This window comes from Dermacentor albipictus, unplaced genomic scaffold (assembly GCF_038994185.2).
Source record: "Dermacentor albipictus isolate Rhodes 1998 colony unplaced genomic scaffold, USDA_Dalb.pri_finalv2 scaffold_28, whole genome shotgun sequence".
NCBI lineage: Eukaryota > Metazoa > Arthropoda > Arachnida > Ixodida > Ixodidae > Dermacentor > Dermacentor albipictus.
This window is the reverse complement of record NW_027225582.1, coordinates 1,843,058-1,868,908: the sequence shown is the minus strand read 5'-3', so window position 1 is coordinate 1,868,908 and position 25,851 is coordinate 1,843,058. Positions and strand designations below refer to the sequence as shown.

At 48.7% G+C, this 25,851-nt stretch overlaps 1 protein-coding gene across 3 annotated transcripts in view; it reads left to right on the top strand.

Annotated features, from left to right (window-relative positions):
* Positions 1-1,024: 1,024 nt before the first annotated feature.
* Positions 1,025-25,851, top strand: part of LOC139052644 (kinesin-like protein KIF11) — a 210,399-nt gene continuing 185,572 nt past the window's right edge. For all 3 annotated transcript variants that reach the window (XM_070529709.1, XM_070529707.1, XM_070529708.1), the window contains exons 1-3: positions 1,025-1,154; positions 1,366-1,519; positions 2,415-2,488. In XM_070529709.1, the coding sequence (XP_070385810.1) occupies positions 1,102-1,154; positions 1,366-1,519; positions 2,415-2,488 (281 nt within the window). In that variant the 5' untranslated portion in view covers positions 1,025-1,101. The remainder of the gene's footprint in view (positions 1,155-1,365; positions 1,520-2,414; positions 2,489-25,851) is intronic.

Genomic DNA, 25,851 nt, shown 5'->3' with positions numbered 1-25,851 from the left:
AGTTTCTTAGCGCATGTTTTATGCGCTTTGCGAGTTATGGCTCGCAGAGGCCTGCGCGTGCCAGGGTTTTACAAGATCGGCTGTCCGCTGTCGCGGACAGCCAATATTTTTATGCGAACATCACCTGGCACGCTTTGGCTTCCGCGGCCCCAAGCCACGGGCCACCTTGCTTCCAGCTTTGATCCCCCGCTACTCCTTGGGTGCACTGGAGATCCAGTGCCGCCTGCTTTATTATAACCTCAGGTGCTCTCCTGAGGCCTCTGTTTGCCGGTTACATGTGCCCTCCTGGAGCAGTGCTTCTAAAAAATTCAATCTATCGTCGCGACGAAAAAGGCGACCCGCGACTTATACAACAGCAGTCAGAACATTGCCCCTTCAGACACAGAGATCACCATGGAGCGTCCGCGCCCACTGCCTCACCACGCGGGCAGCCAGCAGCTGAGCGTAAACAAACTCGGCTACACACGGGTACAAACGAATACAACGCGCGCTAAGAAACCTCATCAGTAGTGCCCAGGCAGAGTCCTCTATTCAATGAGCAAAAGCCCCCAGATTTTATCTCTCGCGCCCGCTCTTACTCGCGCCCTCACACAAACGGCTGGCGATCCCTCAAATGAACATCGGCTTGCCTAGGGAACAAATGCATACAACACGCGTTAAGAAACCTCCTCCATTGCGCCTAGGCAGACTCGTATGCTCAAGGAGCAATGGCCCCCAGAATGCCCCCAGATTTTCTCTCTTGCACCCGCCCTTACTCGCGCCTGCGCAAAAACGTCCAACGCCGTGAAAAGCGCCACGCCACCCGGACGGCTAGCTCCAACGAGCCTGTCTTCTCTCCTTGCCTATTGCGCCACATCCTCCCTCTTTATCATATTTCACGTGCCACTCACTCTCCCCCGATGACTCTTCGCTGTGCTCCCTCATGGGTTGCAGAAACAAGGGTCTATCGTTTCTTTAGATCACTATCATCATCATCATCATCATTTCTATGGCGCAATTCTCGTGGAAGCGTCAGCACAGGCGTTGCGCGTGTTGCGTGGAACCCTGAATCGGCAATTGTTTGTACTTGAAGCTTCACCTTCATTCTTGTGTCCGAGAACCATGACTTCGAGGAAGCTGGGTGAACAGCCCATTCAAGTTTTTGTACGGTGCCGGTAAGCTTGTGACTGTTCCTTTTGTCCGTGGTGCTTCTATATTCCGTTGCTGTTACAACGAACCCTAAATCAAACAGCTTGAGTAGTGCTTTCAGTGTCAGCAGTGCCCCATGAGCCATTATTGAAATGAGTTGCGAAAATTTGAGCGAGTGTTACGTGTTTTCCATGTAGCTTCGTGCATTCTTAATGCATATCCCCCACATATATCTAGGCCTCGAAACTCGCTGGAAAAACGGAGTGGAATCAAAGCTGTTGATGTTGTACCGGAAAGGAAGGAGATACTTGTGAATGCCCGAGTCCCTCCCGAGTGCAGCCTTCGCAAATCGTTCACATTTCAGGATGTATTTGGACCTGAGGCAAAGCAGGTAAGCATCATGTTCCCCTTTCTTGTCCCTTACTGCTGTCGTCGTCGTTGTTGTCCTGAGTGGCCGTGGCACATACCCACAGTTGGGGATTGGCCATGAATCGGGTGGTTAAATTATGTGTATAAAAAAAAACAAGGGAGTTAACAATTTGAACGTTGGAGTTTAAAAAGTCAACTTTTTGTGTGTGGAGAAAAAAATAATCAGAAGAAAACCCGGTATAAGAAAAGAAAAGATAATTTGATAATAGATAAGAAATAAAAGAACGCTGTGGTGGGGAGGGAGAACGATCCATCTTGCATGGTAATCGATTGGTTTCAATGAGGTGATTTTGGATTGCCAAGCAAACATTTCTGTGACTAAACCCATTAAGTGAGGCTTCAAAAGATAGGATCACGGGCACTGTTAAATTTAGCCCAATATTGCGAAGTGGCATTTTGAGTAGTCGTTTTGTTATAATAGAAAAACGCTTGCAAGACAAGAAGAAATGGTATATTGTCTCCGCTTCGCCACAGAATGAGCATAATGGTGAGGGGACCAGACCAGACCTGTGTAGATAGAAGTTCAACGCAGGTATACGGTAGCGCAGCCTCGTGATGGACATTTCAATTTTCCGCGTTTGGCAAAAATCTCTGCCAAGGGTATAGGAGTTCTCGGTAATCCACTGAGTTGGTAATTGCGGTGCCTGATACTGCCTGCATAATGACACTCCTGAGAAATCTAGCAGCAGAAACATAAGCAGTCAAATTGCAATAAGGGAGAATCGGGCCACTTATCGATGCCTTGGCTACAGAGTCAGCAATTTCATTTATAATTAGTCCTTTATGGCCAGGCACCCAAATCGAACACACGCTTCTCAAGTCACTCACTCCTTTTTCTTCTTTTTTCTCTCGTGCAGATAGATGTGTTCCAGGCAGTGATGAAGCCCGCAATAGCCGAAGTCATGATGGCCTATACCTGCACCGTGTTGGCGTGAGTATTCATGCTGTAGTACTTTCCCACATATCCAGCTTTCCTGCACACGTACCAACTAGCACCCCAAGCGGCGCCGGCACGAAGCTAGCGCGTTTTCAATGGAACGAGCGGGTTCTTCGCGAATAACAAAACCTGCAGGTCGATTATCGAAAAAGGCAGGTGACAGACGTGTTCTGGAAGACAATCCACACCAGCCAAATGCAGTGATCACTCTATGGCACGTAAGAATTTTGTTCCCACAGCGGTTACAGATTTAGCAATGGAAGCCTATGGAAACGACGAAAATTTGTACTCGATTTTCGAGGTAAGCACCATGCCTGCGATTACACGACGGCTTCTATCGTAATACCCAGTGCAGCGTATGTAGTCCGGAACTCAGCTTTCGATTGATGCCTAGCTCGACTCTCCACACATGGCGTAACACTATTCCCAAAAGCGTTTTTTGTAACACAGTCGTGAAAATTCCCGTCGTATGTATAAAAAGATGAGCGAACCATTGGACGAACCCTCGGGAGCCATGGCCGATTGGTAGAATAGCGGGCACCTTTAGTCCCGCGTCGCGGTGGCCGTGGTTCCATTCCCGCATCAGACTTTTTTTTTGCCGCATAGGACCTAGTTTTGTAGTCTTTCACTAGATGGCAGAAACACAAAACCCAACATTTGCTTTCGGTTCTGGTTTTTCAGCGGCGCAGTTTTTTTTTTACAGCGGCATAGGACTTAGCAATATAGTCTCCCACCATATGGCAGAAACACAAAACTCGTGATTTGCTTTCGGTTCAGGTTTTCCAGTCATTCTCTTGAAACAATATGTTTTCTGTTTTTCCTTCCTAAAACATAGCAGTGTCGTGTTCATTTGTTAAGTCATCACATTTATGAAGGTTTTATTCATTGGACATCATAACTAGAAGCTTGCGCATAGCTTTGTGCTATGCAAAAAAAAAACTTTCGTGCATTGTAGCATGGAATCTGGGAGAACAAATGGCCATTCTTATTGCGTTCTTCTGGAAGGTCCGTTTTCTTCGACTTTCGCCTGTCCTTAATAGCGAATACTCCGAGCGGATGAGGTCCACCTGGGCCACAATGCCACCCGGTGTCCAGTGCCATTCCTATGCAACATTCGTGCGGAACAAAGTGTCTCCTAAGCTGAGTCGCTGCCCGAACGTTAATTATTTCTAAAGATTCCTCCAATTAAGAAATGCACCAACTAGGAGAAGATGTGCAGCGTGTGGATTAATAGCTACTGGTAATGTGTTCCCTACAGCCAAGTGGTATGAATCTGTAGGTGTGGTCGTAAAAAAAAAACATTTGAAAAAGTGTCTCGTGCTGTGTCTGCCCCGGTCGCTCTACAGAGAAGCTAGCTTGGCTAACCGTCAGTATTTAGGATCAACATATGGCGTCGCTCATTCGGTGCAGTTGCTTTTAATGCGAAGCATTCTTTGGTGAGTGCCCCAGCGATCTGGTAGCAAAATCGTGCGAAATCGTGTCTGTAACGCCAAAAAACTTGACGCATTTCTCATATGAATACATAGGTCTTTATAAAAAGGGTTGGGGTGGTCAACTTGAAATTGGAAGTGGCATCAGCATAAATTCGGGCGTGATACAGGGATTGGTCAAGTTGAATTTGTTAGTGATATGGGAGTGGCCCAACCTAAATTTGGGGTGAAATGGTAATGAGCCAAACTGAATTTGAGGCTGATATGGGGGTGGCTCAACCTAAATTTGAGGTGATATAGGGGTGGGTAAGCCTAAGTTTGGGGGAATATGGGGGGTGGGCCAGCCTGGATTTGGGAAGGATAGGGGGTGGGAGAACCTAAACTTGGGAGGGATATGGGGGTTGGGCCACCCTAACCATGGGGCTGATATGGAGCTGGGTGAAGCTGAATCGGGGGTCATATGGGAATGGGCTAACCTAAATGTGGGAGCGATTTGCGGTAGGCCATCCTAAATTTGAGGTGATAGAGAGGTGGGCTAGGCTAAGTTTGGGGCTGATGTGGGGGTGGGCCAACTTGGATTTGGGGATATGGGGGTGGGCCAACCTAAATTTGGGGGTGACATGGGGATGGGCTAACCTAACCATGGGGGTGAGCGCGGCTGGGCCAAGCTGAATTGGAGGGTGATATATGAGTGGACTAACCTTAATTGGTGGGTGATTTACCGTGGGCCATCCTAAATTTGAGCTGATCGAGGGGTGGGCCAGCGTTAGCTTGGGGCGGATATGGGGGTGGGCCAACCTCGAGTTGCAGGTGGTATTGGAGTGGGCCCGCCTCCACAACACTGGAATGTTGTGTCCGTCAGGCTTCCTCCTCCTTTTAGCTTCACCATCGCGAGAGTGGACAGAGAAAGGAAGCTTTCTTCACAATGAGCTCCAGCGGGGTTTCACCACTCGTAACTGCTGCAATTTGCATTAAGTGGCTGGGCATGCTAACTACATCCTTAGTTTCACAATGGCTAGCGCGCGCAGAAAAAGTAGACCTGTGGTCGCTATCACTACCACGAACCCATGTCAATGCAGATGTAAGTTCGTGGAGGGGCTGGGCATGCTAACTTCTGCGCTACGACCTGCCGCCGCCACCTCAGATTTTCTATGCATACCTGCTTCTTGTTTCCATCGCACGCGCATGCAGGACAAACGCGGATAAGTAATTGGATTGGATTGGGGAAACGTTTATTGAGCCTGCAGTAAAGCGCGAAGGCACGCTTCGCGAAGGCACGTCGTCATCATGGCGGGTGCTCTGCGAGGATCCCCGCTCGCCGCTGCCGGCTCGCCAGGCTTCTGCATAGCCAGCGCCTCGGTGACCCGCTGGACTGCCTGTAGTTGTTTTTCTTGGTCTTCGCTCCACGTTGCTTCCTCAAGGTGCGGCGGTATACGTCCTGAGTTAGCTTGGCTTGGATGTTTGGAGCAATCCTATAGCGTGTGTCGAATGAGGCCTTCTCCCTGACGCACGCTCTGCCCTTGTCATGGGGGTGCGATTCTGGGTACATCCTGTGCAATAGCGCCGGGCTTGGAAGCGTTATCTTTGTAGTTGCCTGAACAGCGCAGCCTGGGACCTGCTCAGCCCTTTGCAGGACGGCGGGAGAAGACTGCGAGCCAGCCGAAAGCCTTAGTCAGTTCGTTATAGGTGGTCATCCGGTCTTTGCCGCTGAAACACAGCGGGCAGCCGTTGCCTTGGGCGCGGTCGGTTAATCCTCGTGCTCTGGCGTGTGCCGTTGCGTTGCGATTGGCATGCTTCTCCGACGCTTGTCCTGCGTGCGCCAGGAACCACTTGATTCGAGTCCTCTTGTCGCGGTATGCCTGTCGGAGCAGGACGCGTGAGGCCGTTGGGGCAATTCTTCCTTTGGCGTAGTTCCTCACCTCTTGTCTGGAGTCGCTGAGGATCATGTGGTATTCTCGGTCTACGATGGCCAGGGCGATGGCTATTTCTTCTGCTTCCTCCACTTGCTTGCTCGATGTGCTGGCGGTCGCCCGCACGTTGCCTCCGGAGTTGACCACCGCGATCGCGAGGCAGTTGCGTCTGACATATTCGGCTGCATCCACTTATCTGGAATCGGTGTCTTCCACGTGCAGACCCGTCAGTGCCTTGGCTCTAGCGCATCTTCTGCCTTCGTTGAATTCCGGGTGCATGTTCCTCGGCGAGGGGTCAACCCGCACGTTCCATCGTACGTGGTCAGGGACGGGGCATTTTGGTCCCTGCTCTTCGTGATAAGCGATGCCTAGACTGCACAGGATCTTTCTGCTGGCCTTTGTTGATGAGGATCTTTTCAACAGAGTGGCTCTTTGCGCTTCGGCGATCTCGTCGAACGTGTTGGGTATGCCCAGCTGGAGGAGACGTTTCGTGTTGGTAGTTTCCGGTAGACCGAAGGGTGTCTTGTAAGCCCTCCGGATTAGGATGTCTAGCTTCTTCTTTTCGCTTTTCACCCACTTGTGGAAGGCTGCCACGTACACTGGCAGGGTACGAAGGAGTGTAAAAGTCTCATGAGCTTTTCCTCCTTCATGCCTCCCTTCTTGGTGTTAACGCGCTTGAGCAGTCTGGTCCCGTTGACCGTCTTTCCCATGATGCGGGTGACGATGTCTCCGTTCGTGCCAAGCGATTCGATCGTCATGCCCAGGACTCGGATCTTGCTGACCATCGGTATTGTGCTACCATCCCTGTTGCGGATCTTGATTTTTTCTTGTTCCCGTTGCTTCTTGATTCTGTGCGTTTTGATCGGTTGGTAAAGCAGGAGCTCCGACTTACTTGGGGAGGAACGCAGTCCCGTACCTTCCAGGCTTTCTTCGATCGTGTCGACTGCCGTCTGTGGCGTGGATTTTGTGCGGGCATGACTGCCCCCGTCCACCCACAGCGTAATGTCGTTCGCGTACATCGTGTGCTTCAGTCCTTCAAGCTGGCATAGTCATTTGGCAACATGAATCATAACAAGGTTAAATAGCATGGGTGAGATGATGGAGCCTTGGGGAGTGCCCTGACTCCCTAATGTCTTCTCGTCCGTCTTCAGGTCGCCGGCTCTGAGCTCCGCCGTTCTGCTGGTGAGGAAGCGTTTGAAATATTCGTACGACATCTCGCCTAGGTTTAGATACGATACCTGCGCGAGGATGGCAGAGTGCGTCACTTTGTCGAAGGCGCTTTCTAGATGGAGCCCGAGGACGGCTTTGGTGTCCCTGGGTTCGCCGTCGACGACCTGATGTTTGATAAGTAAAAAATCTCAGTGCCCTCCCACTCTGTGAAGAAAGATGACCAGCAAAGCTGCGTATGTGGGCCCCCTAATGGCGAACTGCACCTCTGTCGTATGTCGGCACCGCATTGCACTGTCTTCGGGATCGGCCCACGTACGGGGAGTGCTTAATGCCTGCTTCACCTTCGCCGCTGGTCGGCCTGGCATGGCGTTACATTCGGGATCAGCCCACGTATGGGGAGAGCTGAACGCTCGCTGCACCTCTGCTGTGGGTCAGTCCGGTATTACGCTATCCTCAGGATTTTGCACTATACGCGGACGCGATAGTGGGGAAAGTAGCCCTTAAGAGGAACCTTTAGCTCTGGTTGTCCTATCTAAATGCATGTAAAAGGAGAATTCGTTTTTTTTCCACAACCGCTGCATCAAATTTTACAAGGTTTGTTGCACTTAAAAGAAATATTTAAAATGTAGTGACTGTTGGTTTAGGATATTTTATTTAGGTCATCATTTGTTTATTCAAAATTGGCAAAATCGCAAATTTTCAGAAAACGAAACGAAGTTTACAACTCTGTCTTTCGGCAATGAAAACTGATACCACAATTTTTTACATTGCATCTAACAGCACGTCTAAAGCGGACAATATTGATGTATTACGCATGAATCTAAAAAAAATCAGTAATGTGGAAATACAGCTTTTCCACAACCCTTGTTCACAACGTAACGACTTCCCGTAAGATATAAATCGGCATATTAGATTTGTCCGATTTGAATTGTCTAAAGGATGCTGTTTACAGAACCGCGATATTAGTTCTTGATGCGGAGTTATTAATTTGTAAACTTCGTGCTTCTGTATTTTTCGCACTTTGGAAATTTTGAAAATCTTTTACCAGAATTCAAACCCTAAATAGAAATTCCGCTTCCAATAGTCACTAGAATTTACCCTTCTCTCCCGAACCCAGCCAAATTCATTAAAATCGGCCCAGGGGTTATCTCAGAAAATCGTTTCGGCGCTTTACATCTATGTGAATAGGCAGCGTCGGTGTTGGGCCCGAGTTAAAGCATACTCTTAACGACTTCGTTGTAAAAGAAAGGAATAAAAGAATAAAAGAAAAAAAATGCCTCAGCAGTCGATATTGCCGCCTCAGATTTTGTCATGATGGCACCGCCACCATCGGCACGGCTCCGTGAGCAGCTACCAAGCTGTTCACTTTCGTTATCTTCCTTCCCTCGGCGGCAGCGTATTGTCTTGATGCCAACGGCACGCTAAATCTGCCCCATCATTCCGTCATGCATCGCTTCCGCGACCAAGCAAGCTTTCGGCGGCACACGTTCACTGCCGTATTGACACTAAAACTTTAAAATGCTTGCCTTCGAGAGAGCAGCATGAATAAAAATGGAACGCGACTATGTGGCCATGCGGAACATGTTCACGGGGCCATAGTATTGATGACAGCATCACAAAAGGCTAGATGTGGTCAGGTTGACTTTACAGGTTTGGAAGGAATGACTGACGGGCTAGTTACTTCATTATCACGTAAAGAACAGCGCTTAAAGTTAGCGCAGTTTGTGTGTGCTTCCTCCTTTGTGTCCCGTCGTGAAGTGCTGTTCTTTCTGTGACTTTACAGATGTGCTTTTTCTGCGTCAGTTACGTCTTCCAAGAGTGTTTACTTGGAAAATTTTTGTTCGCATGGCTCTTACAGAAGCATGCTTAGTCGAAATTTGTTCGCTTGTCTACATAATCTCGAGGACGGGCTCCACACTGCTCATTTTCTTTAACCACGTAAGAACCATTACTGAAAATTAAATTAACGTAGCTTTGTTAATTACGCCAACAACTTCTCAACTTACTCCGCATCCAGAGGTTACCAATCTGAACATTTGAATGATAAAATGATGTTAACATTGTTTGTATCGTTCGAATAGTTTTGTTTGGTCCAGTTAAAAGCAGCCGGCATATTGATGGTGCTGTAGACTTCTTACAAAGTAAGTGTGAAAGCTTGAACAAGTTATCTAGGCACAAATCAACTTCATGAGCTTAAGCACATGGCCCAACCTTGCACGTCTGTCTTTAGAACCGATTCTCATACATTATACAAGAAGCACCTCAGCGCTACGGTGCATCCCACAAGGTATGCGAGAACATTGTGCGCGCTCCCGATTAGGTTTCTGAGTGTTGGTGGCATCAGACTCGATTTCCTGGCATCATAAGTAATAAAAACAGCTTCCTGGAGGAAAGCATTGGGTATATTTTCAGTACTTTGTAACATATGGATCAGCACGGATATGTACGTTAGAACGAAAAGTACTGAAATATTAAGGTGAGGGTGTCGCTGGATGTATTTTAGCTGTCTGATGATACGATCAAAATAAAAAAATACTGTGATTTTGTGACAGTTAATGCTGACATGAAATATGAGCTCCGACTCAGTACCCGTGGTGTAACTGGCCCCTGGACTACTGGGCTACATTGAACAATGATATGCTGGTTTGATAAATACCAGTAATTGCAACGTGGTTCGCTCTTGAATTTTCTGTATGTCGGCGCTGCTGTGCAGTGTTGGGCGCACTTCTTAAACCACAAGCACTATGTTTCAGCTAATATTGAAAGCAACTGTATTCTTTCTTATTTTTTTTGGGGGGGGGGGCGGTGTTGCGTCTAACCACAGTTCCAAAGTTATCAGTTAGCTCAAGATGCGCCTGCATGTGTTTCGAATGCCCAGTATGTTGTCAAAGATTCAATAGCGAAAGAGCGTTATCTTATCAAATTGCGCGCGTGAAGCGAATACTGGCGTACATTCTCCATCATATTTGACGACCCGAGATTGCGCTGCAATGTACGAGCATTCCAATCTGAACAACCGACGCCTTCATCCGTAGATCAGAATCAGAGGAAGCACTTTGTGCGCACCCATGCGTTAGTCGGCTTTCACTTAAAGGGAAGCTGAAAGGTTTTCCAGAAAAAATGAGTGAACATCTGTACATAATGGTTTTCAACCCTCCGAATTCGAATATCGTATCCAAATTGAGCGAAAGAAAGCGCAAATATATTTTATTTTGACGAAAAGTGCAGCAGCGGACACGCCCAGCTCGTGCGTCTCGTTTCCGCCTGTGACGTCAACTCTGCGTCGTGACGTCAACTCTGCCGCTGCCGACCGCTGCCGCTACACATGAAGCGCGGTGCTAGGTAGTTTGGTGCTGTTTTCTGAGACGGTAATGGAAAATTTAGAGAGACTGCGTCTTTCTGAGGAGTTCGGCGTTACTCCCTACATGTACGAGCCGATTGCGAAGAGCCGGCCTCTCGAAGAAGCAAACGATGCTGGTGCGAGCAGTGCTTTAGACGCGAACGAAAGCAAAGCCTTGTGATCTCCTCGTGTTGGAAATGCTCTTTAGTGAGTGTGTTTTTTCCAAAGCGATCTAGTGATCTCGGCGATCTTTCGGTGATCTAGTGAGCTAGTTTCCGGTCAAACAACTGTAGTGTTGTGTTCCTGCATGCCTCCTCGTGGAACGTAAGCGGGGATGCGATCGTCGGCATTTGTGCGCTGTCCAAAGCTGTCGGCAATCTACAAAGACGGTTTAAACGCGCGAAAAGCTTCCCGGTTCATGCGGTACGTGTAGCGACCTTCATCTGTTGACTACCACTCACGTTGACTACCACTCACGTTGATTACCACTCACGTTGACTACCACGCACGTTGACTACCACTCTACATACACGCAGACGCACCAACAAAGGAATGCAGGGTCGATCGAAGCAGATACACGATGGCACGCACGCAGAAACAAGCGCGGTCAGGCACGGTCGCGGACGCTGCGAAGGAACGAAGCAGAGTTGACGTCACAACACCGCGGTTTCCGGTTTCCGCTCCGCTCGCTCACTCAAAGGGGGGCGGAGCTACAGCGCAATTTCAACCGACGATTACGTCGCTGCTAATTGAAAAACAAAAACCCAAATTTTACCGACATGGTTTATAAGGTTCCCGCATCCGTATATGAGCGTCTTATTGAATTCGACAGACTCTTCAGCTTCCCTTTAATGGTAAGGAATTTCAATAAAGATATACTTATGATAATTGAAAGCCTATCCGTATGACAGCGTTTCATCTGAATTCCCCTTCGCAAGGTCATACAGACTTGCAGGTGGTTCGTATCGGGGACTCTCGACATATGTCCAAGCACCAAACAAAGGGTTATTCCGAATGTTTCATTTCAGGAAGGCGTGTCACCCTCCTGTCTTTCATTCCCTTTCGCAAACACGGATAAGACGAAAGTGCTGCGTGAAGAGCGTCGTCAGTCTATTCCAATGAGCTACCGTAACTCACCTCGCCTATATCGCTGTGATTTAGGCTTAGATAAGAAATATATATAATTTTAATCGATGCATCATGAATCCAAAAAGAGCTGCGCGCGACCAGCCCAGCTAGGTTTCTTTCATTTCGTACTTCGTCGTAGCCGCTAATAGTAGCTCACGAAGCAGAGCACTGAGTGTGGATATGGCAGAGAAGGTGTTCTGTATACTGTCTCGTCACCCACTGAAAATTGCCCGCCGTGCTACTGGCCATTCCTGGAAAATTGTATATGTGACGCTCAGTCATTTGCAACAGAGCAACTTTGTTTTGCGATGGGAGAGTCCAGGTGAGAAACAGGGTGGTTATGGAGATCAAGACACGCTATTTTCTGCAGTAACTTAGGAATGCATGAATGAATGCCTTCATTTATTGAAAACAAGGACGAGGAAGGATCAGTGGAAGCATGCTTGAGCAGATTGGGAAAGAAGCGGGGGACAAAGAGGAAAAGCTGGGACCCGGGTGGCAGGCGAAGTAGCAGCTTAGGGGTGACAGAATATAAGCAAGAGTTGGCGAAACCAGTTGAATTCTAGTGTAGATGCGTGATGTGCCGAGTAAATGATTGGAGTCATCGTCCAGCATCCGTCCTTTGCGGCAGTATAAGCTCCCGCCGTTCTTGGTAACAAACCTTTACTGAAAACCAATCTTCGCAATTACTTATTCATCAGCTATGCCTAGCCACGTATTCCTTAGTGGCAGGGTCTGTGGATTACAACTACGCTGTCTCGACAAGTTACGGCCAGAACGTGACGCTTGTGGTTACGGATGCCATGCTGGTGACTCTTACTATACTACTACTATACTGCACGAATACTATAAACATGGGTCTACTGCACAAGTTAGTGAACATACATTTTATAACCGCGTTTTTCGCCCTACATACGCTCAACGCAAGCACTATTCCAGCATGTTACGGTGCGCGTCCCTTCAAGACAGAGACGCGAACGCAAACATAGGAACGCGTTAGCAGACAGGGTCTTCGGCCTCATGCCAAACATATCCAAGCCAACAATATTGTTACGGTTAACGTTAAACCAGCTTTATTTAAGGGACGAGATTGATGGTGAAGTCAAGATGGCGTCCCGAGGCTCCACCAGCTAACCTCTTCTTCTTCTTCTCCTCGCCCGGCTCATGCCGTAGCACTGCCCAGGTGCCAGACGAAGCCCGCTGGGCAAATCCAAATCACTCGGAAAGCGTAGGGTGAAACCGCTTAAGACGGGCAACATGTACTAACTGGGTCCGGCTAGACCGACGACCAGCGGACGTCAAGCGTGCCACCACGTACGTCAAGTCACTCAAGCGATCTACAATAACGAATGGGCCCGTGTACTGGGGTAAAAATTTTTCACATAAGCCACGTTTACGTTCCGGAGTCCACAACCACACAAAGTCTCCTTTAGCGTACGAGACGGACTGGTGTCGGCTGTCATAGCGCTCTTTCGATCGGTGTTGCGATGCCACAGTACAAAGATGAGCGATACGCCGGGCTTCTTCGGCAAGACAAAGCATCTTGGCAACAGAGTACTCGCTGCGAAAGTCAAACGGTAGTATAGTGGCAATGCAGTTTTGCGGTGAACGTGCGGAAAGAAGATAAAAAGGACTGTAATCGGTCGTCTCATGCTTTACGGTATTATAAGCATAGGTGATGAAGAGGAATACGTCATCCCAGTCCTTGTGATCGGAAGATACGTACATGGGCAGCATGTTGGTTAGAGTTCTGTTCGTACGTTCTACAAGCCCATTTGTCTGAGGTTGATAAGGCGTTGAATGACGGAACTGCGAACTGCAGAGACGAAGCAGTTCTTCTACGGCGTCCGCAACGAACTGACGACCCCGGTGGCTAATGATGACACGGGGGGGGGACCATGTCGAAGAATAATGAATGGAAGCAAAAACGTGGCAACGGACGCAGCTGTTGAAGATGGTACAGCCGCCGTTTCCGCGTAACGGGTCAGATGGTCGACACATACGATTACCCATAGGTTGTCGTTAGATGATCGGGGAAATGGGCCCAGAAGATCGCTACCCACTTGTTCAAATGGCAAGCGAGACGGCGGCAGAGGTTCGAGAAGACCTGGTGGAGCGGTCGTAGGGCGCTTGTAGCGTTGACATTGTTCGCAACTGGCGACGTAGTGCTTGACTGTGTCCCGCATTCTGGGCCAATAAAAGCGCTCCTATGTCCGGTTCAAAGTTCTGACGAATCCCAGATGGCCAGAGGTCACATCGTCGTGCATGGCTCTCAGTATGTCCGTTCGCAGACTCTGCGGCACCACCAGAAGGAAGCGTGCACATTTAGCCGAATAATTGGTCTTCTAAAGCAGGCCGTCACGGACAAAAAATCGACCAGTGGCTCCAAGACGCGATGCGGTTACAAATAGAGGTTCCAAACTAATATAATTTTCCTGCTCTGCTTTGAAAGTCATCGAGTCTGGAAATGTAGAAGACATGGGAGCAAAACAGTCATCAATATTGTCTTCGTCACATTCCGTCGTCGTCAGAGGAAGGCGGGAGAGACAGTCCGCATCTGCATGACGACGCCCGGATTTGTAGGAAATAGCGAAGTCGTGTTCCTGCAGTCGAAGAGCCCAACGTGCCAGTCGTGCACTCGGGTCACGGAGATTCACCAACCAGCATAACCCGTGGTGGTCAGCAACAATAGTGAACGGGCGTCCATAGATATAAGGCCGAAATTTGTGGACAGCGAAAACAGCTGCCAAGCATTCTTGCTCGGTCACATTGTAATTGCTTTCCGCCTTGGTCAAAGAGCGACTAGCATAAGCCACAACGTGTTCAGCTCCTTGATGGCGTTGGACTAGTACAGCCCCGATGCCGATGCCACTGGCATCAGCGTGCACTTCCATAGGTGCGGATGCACCGAAGTGACGCAATATGGGCCCTGATGTTAGCAGAAATTTTAGCTGGCGGCACGCGTCGTCGCAAGCCGATGTCCAGTTGAAAGGGACGGCTTTTTGGAGAAGACATGTTAGGGGGTACACCACATCGGCGAATCTTTGGACGAAGCGACGAAAATACGAGCACAGGTCCAAGAAACTCCTAAACTCCCGCACTGACTTCGGTGCTTCGAAGGAGCTGACTGCCTCAATCTTCCGTGGATCTGGCCTCACACCATTTTTGTCGACCAGATGCCCAAGTACTAACGTGTCGGTTTCCCTGAAACGACATTTCTTGGAATTTAGGATCAAGCCGGCTTGTTTGACACAATCAAGAACAAAACTGACACGGCTGTTATGCTCACTCAATGTGCTGCCAAAAATCACCACATCATCGAGGTAGCACAAACAAACTTCCCATTTAACTCCTCGGAGGATACTATCCATGAATGGTTCGAATGTTGCTGGCGCGTTACAAAGGCCGAACGGCATAATGTTAAATTCATAAAGACCGTCTGGTGTGACGAAGGCCGTTTTCTCCTTATCGTCTGGGTGCATGGGTATCTGCCAGTACCCTGATCGCAAATCCAGTGATGAAAAGTAGGCAGCGGAATGTAGACAATCGATGACATCATCAATTCTAGGAAGCGGATACACATCCTTTTTGGCGACCGCATTCAGTTTCCTGTAACCAATGCAAAACCGCCACGATCCATCCTTCTTTACTAAGATTACTGGTGCTACCCACGGACTAGAGGACTCTTGAACAACACTTTTCCGCAGCACGTCTTTCACCTGTTCAGCAATAACTGTTCTCTCTGTTGAAGAAACGCGGTAAGGCTTTTTGCCGAATAGGGTGCGCAGATCCGGTGTCAATTCTGTGGCGAGCACGAGAACGCGGGAGTGAAGCCTGCTTTTCGCCTTGTGTAAAATCGAACACAGAAAGGTGTGCCCACAAAACTTGTGCGAGAGCGTGACGCTCATGTGAGGGTAGCGCCTTGGTGATCATCCGTAGGATCTGCTCTTCAGAAGCGCTTCGGTGGGGATAGCTAGTATGAGACCGCTCCTCCTCGCTTAGAACTGTAATGGAGCTTTAAGTAATCTCGTCGAATTCAGGGAGCTTCATATCGCGCGGGAGAACAGCAGGGACGCAAGAACAATTGAAAGCCCACAAATCTGAGGCGCCATTCACTACTCTCACGACAGAGCATTGCACAAGTACATCTTTCTTTGCGCAGCTCGACGTAAGTGGCTGGACTTGCGCGCCAAACGATGCAAGGTCGGCAGCAGCGAAATTGACCGGGATACGTGACAGCGACCAAGGCGGTAGCAGCTAGTCGTTCGAAACAACACAATAGTTTTTCACTGGTAAAGATGTGTCGGCAAGGGTGGCGAGAAGCGCGCTATTCAAAGTAATTTCACCTGTGCCACAGTTAACGGATGCACCACAATCCTGAAGAAAGTCAATCCCGAGAATCACATCATGAGTACACCGCGGTAGTACGAGAAATTCTGTTTTAAGATCTTCTCCAAATAAAACACTTTCAATACAAATACCAAGGGGGACTAGACACTCTCCACTGACACCACGAAACGTCACACCATCATTCCACGGGAACATAACTTTCCGACCCAGCCTCTCTTTGAAAGTCACACTCATGACGGAAATGGTAGCACCAGTATCCACTAATGCTGTTGCAGGTATACTATCGATTAACACACGCACTTTGTTCTTCACCACCATAATAAGCAGAGGAGTATTTTGCAGAGACGCTGACTGTCCGGCCGCGCCGTCTAGTTTCCCGATGGCGGTGGAGACGTAGCACGTCGCCGTGGTGACGGTGAACGGCGTTGTCGACTGGTATGGGGCGTCAGGCTGCGGTCTGAAGCTGGCGAGCCACTCCTTCTACAATATTGGCGGAAGCTATTCCGGGGTGGCGCGCCTGTGGTGTTGGCAATATCAAGGTCTGTCGGCCAATGGTCGTCATAACTGTCACGTTCAAAATTAGGCCAAGTTGGTGGTGGGCCATATGTGGTTGTCTGTCGGCGCCGGCGACAAAAACGAGCAATGTGTCCTGAGGGGCCACAGCTGTAACAACCAGGCGATGCGCGACCGATGTTATAAGCCTGGGGGTCAACCCTGGACGCTGCGAATAATAAACACGATCTTCCGAATTCCGATTCGTGGTGGTAGCTCCACGAGTTCGTTGATCGTACGTCATGTCGTTGGGAAAGGTACGTCGGTGCTGTCGCGGCAGATCGACTCGACAGTCTGCAACGCCTGGCATGGCAGACAATGCGGACACAGCAGATGCATGTTCTTGAGGTTGGTTGGAAGCGCAACCAAGCTGTTCGACATCTGCCCCTTTGGTGTGTCGTTCAAGTTCTTCGCGGACAATTTGCCTTATAGTTGCCGCAAGGTCAAATTGAAATCCGTAGCTGTCGCTTCCGTCAACGCTTGCCACCGCTGCGACATTTGCTAACCCGCCGAACTTAGGCGTGATGCGGCGCGGTTTGAAGGCCTCAAATGTGCGGCAATGCTTGATGAGGTCGGCGACCGAGGTGAGCCTCTCTTTTCCGATTAAATAATTATAAACCCCCTCGGCTATGCCTTTAAGAAGGTGTCCAACCTTGTCGTCTTCGGACATTCGAGGATTGACCGTTCTGCAAAGCTTCAGGATTGCCTCTATGTACGTAGTACAGGTCTCACCAGGTACTTGAGCGCGCTGAAGCAATGTCTGCTCCGCCCGCTTCCTTTTCGGGATAGAATCGCCGAAGCACTCTGTGAGGTGAGTAACGAAGCTGTCCCACGTTGTGCAGGTATCTTCATGGTTCTCGAACCACACTAGCGCAGTGTCTGTGAGGAACAGAACCACATTGTCGAGCTGAGCCGTGGAGTTCCAGCCGTTGTACTTGCTCACACGCATGTAGTGGGTGAACCATTCCTCCACGTCCTCACCGAATTTTCCTGAGAAAGGGCGGGGCTCCATCTGATGCATCTAGGCGCCGGTTGTTCGCACTGGAGCAGCCAGAGAAGGCTGTTGGCTGAGGGTCATCGGGATATCAAGCGTTGTTGGAGGCAGTCGAGCGAGGCGTCGGCTCCGGCGTGGCACTTGCTGCTGCAGCTCCGTCGTCTTGATCGAAGTACCCCGCACCTCCACCACAAAACTGTTACAGTTAACGTTAAACCGGCTTTATTTAGGGACGAGATTGATGGTGAAGTCAAGATGGCATCCCGAGGCTGCACCAGCTAACCTCTTCTTCTTCTCCCCGCCCGGCTCATGCCGTAGCAATATGTAAACAATCATGCTTCGTTTCTATGCAAAGAGGTTATGTATTTAAAGTTTTGGGGTGACAGTCCAATCCGCCACCTACGGGAGCGCGTCAAGCCGCCGGGGGTGACATTGTCAGAGAAAAAGGAGCGCGGCCATAATACGTGGCTGCGGTATACGCGCGACGCAACCAGGGCTTGCGGTTCTGCGATGAACAAATAAAATGAAACGCCTTTAGGAAGTATATCAGTCCGCCATTGTGTGTCGCTGTTGACAAAAATAAGATGTCATGGTGGTGGGTGCCTTGTGTTCTGTGTAGAATATGTTGCGAGAACTGAAAAACAGTCGTGTCCTGTTTTCTTCATTCACTAACCTGCCGTGTGCATCGGCACTGTGATGCACTTTCGTCGATACGTGGTGCCGGCCCGTATTGACACATGACCTCGAAATATAGTATCCTTATGCCATATCTTAAAACAAAAATAACTATTTGTGTAAATGAGCATTTTTGGTTTAAACCTAGAAAACAACAAAAAATATTCAACGGCAGGTCTCATTTTTGTCCGGCATTTGAGTTCTAGCGGAAAACAGTCGTGAAAGCAAATTTACATAAAAGCTAAGGCGACCCATAATCTGCACGCAGCCGCAAGCCTACATGCGCTCCAATGAGAATAACCTGGCAAAGTTAAGGTCATGTGTCAGCTGATGGCTCAAGCAATCTTTACTTTTTTTTCGTTTCTGCATCCGTTCTGCCTGCGTCTGCGGCAAAAAACGTGAAGTGGGAAGGCAGATAACCAGAAATTGGTGGAGGCAGGTGGTAGCGCAATTGTTAGCGTGCCCATCTCCAAAATGCAAGAAGTTGCATTTAGGAGATGGGCTCGAATGCCGTTGGTTTGTTTGTGAAGACAGCTTTCTGTGCTCTCTGGTGACTGCGAAGCTCAGAGTGAGGCGGCAGCCTGACGACAACGGCCGTCGTCAACGTAAGAGAACAAGCGGGCGTGCAAGGTCACACCTAACGCCGAAAGCACATTCAGAGGAAATACACTGTGCTCTTGTCGACAAAAAAAAGAAGAAAAAGCAAGATGAGTAACGAGTGGTGTTGTTGAGCGAGGCTGTAGACGGATGTCACCATAGAGAGGACCACGCTCCAATCCCAGTGCTCAGCGGAAACATACATTGACAGCGTGTCAACTAGCGTGTAAATGATATTTCAATAAGGTCGTTGCGTGTTTGTGTTGTGTCTAGCAGCAGCGAGTAGTGTAAGAGATAACACTGGAGAGAAGGCGGTGAACGAAGTCCACGAAAATTAATTGAGGATAGCCATATTGAACGTCGACGCCATGTTGAATAAAGCCTGCGACTTCAGTTGCTCAGCCGCCAGAAAGGCGTGAGTGGTAGCATACCGCTGGGCATATTTGTTAACTACAGAGATAAACACACACTTTGCGGAAGTAAACAGAGGAAAGGGACGTAGTGAGTTGGCCGCCGTTTTCGAGCTCTAGCGTAGTTTGAAAAATGAATGTGGCGAATTATGACGCACAAAACAGTATATGTCAATCCAAATAAATAAGCGTGGTCATACTTTCGCGACGCGCCATGGTGGCCTGCCACCCGGACGTCATGAAGTTGCAGCGATGAGAGTTTTCATTGGGCAGTTGAGAATAAAAACGAGCACATCAGAGACGTCCGAGGGACATTTCTAGGGTACAAGAGCACATCGCCGCGCCCCCCCCAAAAAAATCACAAATATAAGCTAACGAATAGCGACATCATAAGATCGAGTAATACGGCGTTTGTTGATCTTGTTTAGGATGACGTCAGCATTTCATTCAGCCTTTATTTCAGAGAAAATGAGTTGAAGTTCCGTTTATTTGCATCACAATAGCAGGCGTAATCAGGCAAACATTCACAGCATTTCATTAGAGAGTACCTGTCTACTCTGTGGAGATTACGTATGACAATGACAACAAACACAGAAAGCTTTGCTTACATCGATTCGCACATACATGGGATCCGCATAATTCTTTTACTGTCAATTTAAATGCTTACGAATGGCGCTCATAACGCAATATTTCATTCCCAGGCAGAAAAAGCGGCTGTTGTATCCACAGTAGAATTGACTTAAATGGTTTTAATCCCATGGACACTATATCGTTGCCAACTTCCGTGAGATTGGAGTCGTCAAAACGGGATACAGTTGACAGGGAAACCAGGAGGTTGATGAACGACAAGAAGACAGAAGCTTGCACAAGACCTCAGGGATATAAAATGACGTTTTGAGCAGCTTGGTCAGGGGGACACGCAATGGTTTCCACGTCTATTAAAATTCCTCCAAAATATGAACAGGGGCCGATAAAAACGCAGGAATTTCGGGAAAGGTGAAACAGCTGGAAATTTCAGGGCAGCATTAGCCTAAATATAAAAGATGACTTAAAAATACGAAACCATAACGTAGACCCGGTGGCCAAATTTTGGCGCAAATAAATTGGCTGTTGAAGCAGTTCAGTTGAAACGCAATGGTGCGAAATAAGGCGAGAATGTCTGCAAGTGTTGAACAAAGGTCAAGTAGGTCCTGTGGCCGACGCCAGCGCTCGGCAGCTGTCAAGCGACTGCACTTATTAGCGAGATGCCTGGTCGTCAGAAGTTACAGTATGATTCGGGTCTGAAATATTGGACGCGCACTTCATCACATTGAATACAGTGCATTCTACGGTGTCATTCTTCGACAGATGGTACCGATTCTCGCGCAATGAGGATGGGAACAGCTTATTGTCATACTGCCAACATTCCTTCCCCTCTGTAGTTGCTTAGCTTTTATTGGGTTCGGCTGCTAATCACGAGGTCTTGGGATCGAATCCCAACCACGGCAGCCGTATTTCAATGGGTGTGAAATGCGAAAACCCGCGTACTTAGGGTTAGGCGCACGTTAAAAAATCCCAAGTGGTCTAAATTATTCCCGAATCCTCCACTATGGCATGCATCCTAAAGAAATCGTGGTTTTGGCAAGTAAAACCTCATAATGTGTTATGTAACATTCGTTAAGGATGTCCTGGGCAATCGCACAACTCTTGAATACAAATAAGTGTCAGGAGTTGTGCGCGAGGTCTTTGAGTATGTGGATAGTCTTTATGGCGTTCGATAGCTGCTAGTCTACATTGCGGCTATATATTAAAGGCGGAACGGCAACATGGTAGAGAATGTGGAGAACATACAAATGCCGCATAAATTACTGCACAATAATTTTAAATATCGTTCTTGCTTCACGCACGTGGATAACCGCCATAGGAGACTACTTTGGAAACTAACTGTAAGTACTGTATATGTCGTACCCAAGGGTGTACCTGGCCGGGTGGCCCGTAATTGTGACGTAATATTGCGAGCAGCTTCGGCCATAGCATGCTAACGGACAACGACACAAACTGAAGTGACTAACGCAAGAGTGGACAGCGAACACTAAAGACGCTACAAGGACAAGCACCCAATTGGATATTTGCGCTTATCCTTGTCACCTCTTTAGTGTCCCGTGTCCACTCTTGCGCTAGTCACTTTAGCATGGAATACCAACTAGCCCGGTCTCACACCCTGCGGCGACACAGGGACAGCTTGCTCAACTCTTGTATCGTGACTTTTGTGTCAAGGAGAAAAACCAACTTATCCATGTATATGTCTTAATACTTAAGCACATCTGGATTTGCAGCTGCGGCGGTAGCCCATGAGTGCGCAGTGCGAAGTCCCTAGTGAAATAATTGTGTGCACCTTAACGAATTCGATAGGGGGAAATTAAAATCCGTCCACGACGGCGTCTCTAGTAGACACTGTGCTATGTTCGGACGTTAACAATGGGTGCCGACTGAAGAAAAGCTGCCGCGAAGTACTTCTGACGATTAGGCTAGCTTCTTTACTCCGCAGAAAGAAAAAAAAGAAAAAAAAGGAAAAGGAAACAAGAAAAAAAAAGAACCGCATCAGAAGCCCAGAATCAACCATTGCTCGTCGCGACTAAACGCTCTTAGGTTGACGAGTAATTTCTAGGCGACGAGCGAATACGCTTGATCAAGAACACTGATAACACCGGTGGGACAAGCATCCTGGCGAAGTTCAATGCGCAGGGATAGCTTTTATTTTTTTTTTGTTGGTTGACGTCATCACGCGTCACCGCGGGAAGCTTGAAAAGTTTAAGGTTAGTACGCCACGTGGTGACACTCACGCGAACTAAACCCTCATGTCCAGAAAAGCTGGATACGCGTCTAGGGATGGAAGTGTTGCGCCAACCTGCGCCAAAACACTGATTTCAAATGATGTTCCCAAATTAAGCAGGATGTGCTTGTTCAAAGGCAACCACACAGCCTTGCGTTGGCTAGCGCTTAGCCCTGCAATACGTTTCAGCGTCGGCGTCGGCGTCTGGACCATTTTGTGCGATACAATACATTGCGAATGTTTTATAAATGTGTTACGCGTTTGCGTATATGCGGACGAGGTAAAGATGATTTGAACTGTTGCTCGTTTTATGGGGCAGTCGGGAAGGAAATCCGCGCTGAATAAGTAGGGTCGTGCAGTCTGCTCAGTGTGTAGCTAATCAGGGGCCGTATTCTCAAACGATCATCCTCGGCGATACAATCGCCACGGTGATAGTTCGCCGCTAAAGGGCCCCTGAAACGGTTTGGACAAATTTTGTAAACGCGGAAGGTACGGCTAAAGTTAATCATTCGCGCCACAATTTGTGTGAAACGTCTCATATTAAGAAAGCTACGGACGATTACAAGTTTTCCTCCTCCATAGTCACGCATTTTCTCTTCAACTCCTTCGCCGAGCAATCGGGGCTAAGCTCAGCCTTCACTGGCTCTGCGTCGGGATGGCACGTCGTGTCGTCGACTTCCGGTTTTCTAGGAGCAAGCGCGCGAAGCCTCTCCAAACTCTCCGCCTGGCTGTCGACCCCAAGCAAGAGCTATTGAAGCAGCGTGCGTTGCGAGCATTCTGCCGCAGCGCCGAACGTGTCTGGTATTCCGGTAACCACAGGCTAGCCGGGCGTTTCGATGCAACAATGGAGGCATTAACTCAAGCTGATGAAGGAACTTTAGCGTAGACGTACGTGAGCTGCCTGATGGGTCTCCATGGTCCAGCCACCTGTTGGCGCAGGGCTTAACCAGCCAAACAAAGAGCTAATATTGCTCTAACCAAGTGTAAAGCATTTAAAACATTTACAAAAACAACGTGTTAACGATTACACTCCAGCGTAAAATTTACACCAGCAGCAAAGAAGAATACATTTTCTTACTGCTACTGTATGTGCTTTTAGCTCTGTGCCACCAGGTGGCTGCACTATGCAGACCATTCGCATTTGTGCTCTTGCTCATCCCGTGAAACGACACTCAAGGGGAAACGGCCAGGCCTTATCCCCTTGCGCTTGCGTTTACCCTAATACCGGACTCGCGAAGCGCTATTGCGTTAGTGATCTTCCGGTGTAAAGTGACGGCCACAAACGCACAAATCCTTGCGCCGATCGGATAGCAGCGGTCCAATGAGCTATAACCAGTCTGCTCGTCTGCTGCCTTGCAGAGGGACACGATGTCGCAGCTTGACATATTGCCAGTCGCTACGTCTGCAGTCCACAACGCAACAAAGTCGAATCATAGTGCTCGCGAAAAGACTGAGACCAACTCTGACCGCGGAGCTCTCGTCAAAATGGAGCACGTTGTTACATAAGCAGACACTCGCTGTGTGCCGGAAGTGCTTAAGTGTAGTGAGAAATTGTTCTTGTGCATTCGGTTTCTGTTACTTTCTTTTTATAGAAAAAAATTAACTAACATTCCAACTATTATGAACCTAATCCTAAAGGTGTAAAAATTATCGATGACGCGCCCTGGGTAGCCAATCGGATGGCTCGCCCACATAACGTCAATTGGGTGATTTACGTCATATGTGTATGGGCGGCTGAAAATTCTGCCGAGCAGTGTGCTGCGATCGGCAGTGATGTACATTTTTAAAGCCTTGTAATAAATTACACGCTTTATGTGAAGAACTTAGATGCGTCAATTGATCAGAAGGACCTACTCTACCTACTCAGTACGTTTGTGGAAAATCGTCAAAATCGTTTCAGGGTCCCTTTAAGCCTGTCTCATGTGCAAGCGAAAGTGTTCGCGATTCCTGCCGCCGCGACGCAGAAACCTGTTTCGAGCGGCGGCAGCGGCGAGGTTCGGGCAAGTTGGAATTTCATCGCGGCAGCAGCATTGCTTCCGAACCAATGACGGCCCGCCTCGCCACGTGACCAGTCGAGGACTAGTGCGGGAAAGCCGGCGCATAGGACGATGTTTATTTACTTGCTACACGTGGTACGGGCAGCATGCCAAGATACCTTTTCAACGAATTGCTAATCAGTGAGGTTTCGAAACGGCCACGGCTGTGGAATGTGAAATACAACTTCTGCAATAGAGGAGTCCCTTTGGGAAGAAGTCAGGGAAGCCTTGCTAAAACACTATGACACCGGTAAGCAAAAACGACAGTTGTATCATGTCCAGGAATTCTGGACATTCTCCAAGTATAACTCAATGAGAATTTTTTTTTTCAATATGATATTTCAGAATATGGACGAGGGTCCGAAAGTTTCAACGGACTACAGCAAGAGGGTAGTGCCTTTTAACAACGTATGCATTTTGGCACTTAGTCGGAACATTAGTGGTGCGTTAAAGCAGTTAAAGAAAAGTCGTAGACAGGGGCGGTGAAGTGCAATGACAGGAGGAAATCGTTTTGCACCCTCCCAGTAGAGGGCACATTGACTTGAAGAAGCGCCAAATTTAAACCATAAAGCGATGTATTACAGTTGGCATTGAAATGATAATGGCAGACGAAGTGTTATGAAGTCTGGGGCGCGATCGGAGATATTTTGTTCGATACGCGTTCTGTTCAGTTGCTGCAACGTCACAAAGTTGCAGTATGCAAAATTTGTGACAGCGGGGCGGAGAGAGCAGCCAATCAGGAAGCGGTCACCTCCCCGGAAGTTTACCTCCGTCGTTTGTCCTCTGCTTGCAAACAGTATACTACAAAGCCAAATGTTTCTCGTCTTCCAATTGAATGAAATCTTTGTCTAAAAAAACGTATTTTTTCTTCTCAAGCCCAAACACGTTTTCAAATAGCAGTACGTGTGACTACTGCAATTTATAACTATTAGGTTCTTTGCGTCGTCCCTAGGTGGTGTCGCGCACAGCGAGAAGGAAAAAGAAAAAAAAAACGACGGGAAGAGTGGCGCACTTTTCAAGAGGCAGCCACAACATCCCAGTGGCTCGCTGGCACCGATGATGTTCTCGATTTCTCTGTACAACCAACGAATTATTTGTTTCGAGAAACAAAAATGACGCCGGAATTCACTTTCTGCCATTTCTTCAAACGCGTTTCGCACCCCCACCCACTCTCCTCCTTCCTCTAGAAAGGCCAGCGAAACAACCGAAGTTTCCAACGGAAGCGCCATTTTCTAGAATTAAACTATGGATCGGATTCAAACGTGCCATTCGTGCCATTCCGCAGCCGAAAAGGCCGCCTGCTGGATCCAATCCAATCCACCAGACGCGCCATGCGAAGCCGTATGATCGCTCCAAACTTCTCAACTCCCGTCGCGTTCGGACGAAATGCTCGGTGGGCGGATGATTGACAGAAGCGTGTCGTCATTTTGACGTCACCAAAAACGGGGCGGCGCCCCGCGGCAGGCGACGTCGGCGCGGAGAAGGCCAATCGCGCGCGCCGGTAACCGAACGAACGCGCCGAACAACCGTCTCCGATCGCACCCCTGTTAGCACGCGCAGGTTTCTCACAGGCAGCCGAGATTGTAGAGAATGGTTATGCGTGTGCATGTCTTGAGCGTGCCTGGGAATGGTTGCATGGGCATGTGCGCTCTGTGTATGTGTGTGCGGGCGTGTGCCTCCTTATTTGCGTTTGCATGCGCGCGAGTGCGTGTATGCGTGTGTCAGCGTTCGCGGCATGTGTGCGTGCCTACGTGTGCGCGCGCGTGTGCGCGCACTTGCGGTGCATTCGTGAGCGCGTGTGAACGCGCACGCGTGCCAACGTGTTTTCGAGTTTCAGCATGCACGATTGCGAACAAATGTGTGCGTGGTTGCGTGCGCATGGATGTATGTGCGTGCGTATTGTGTGTGTGTGTGCGCAGGGATGTCTATACGTGCATGTGTGTGTATGTGCGC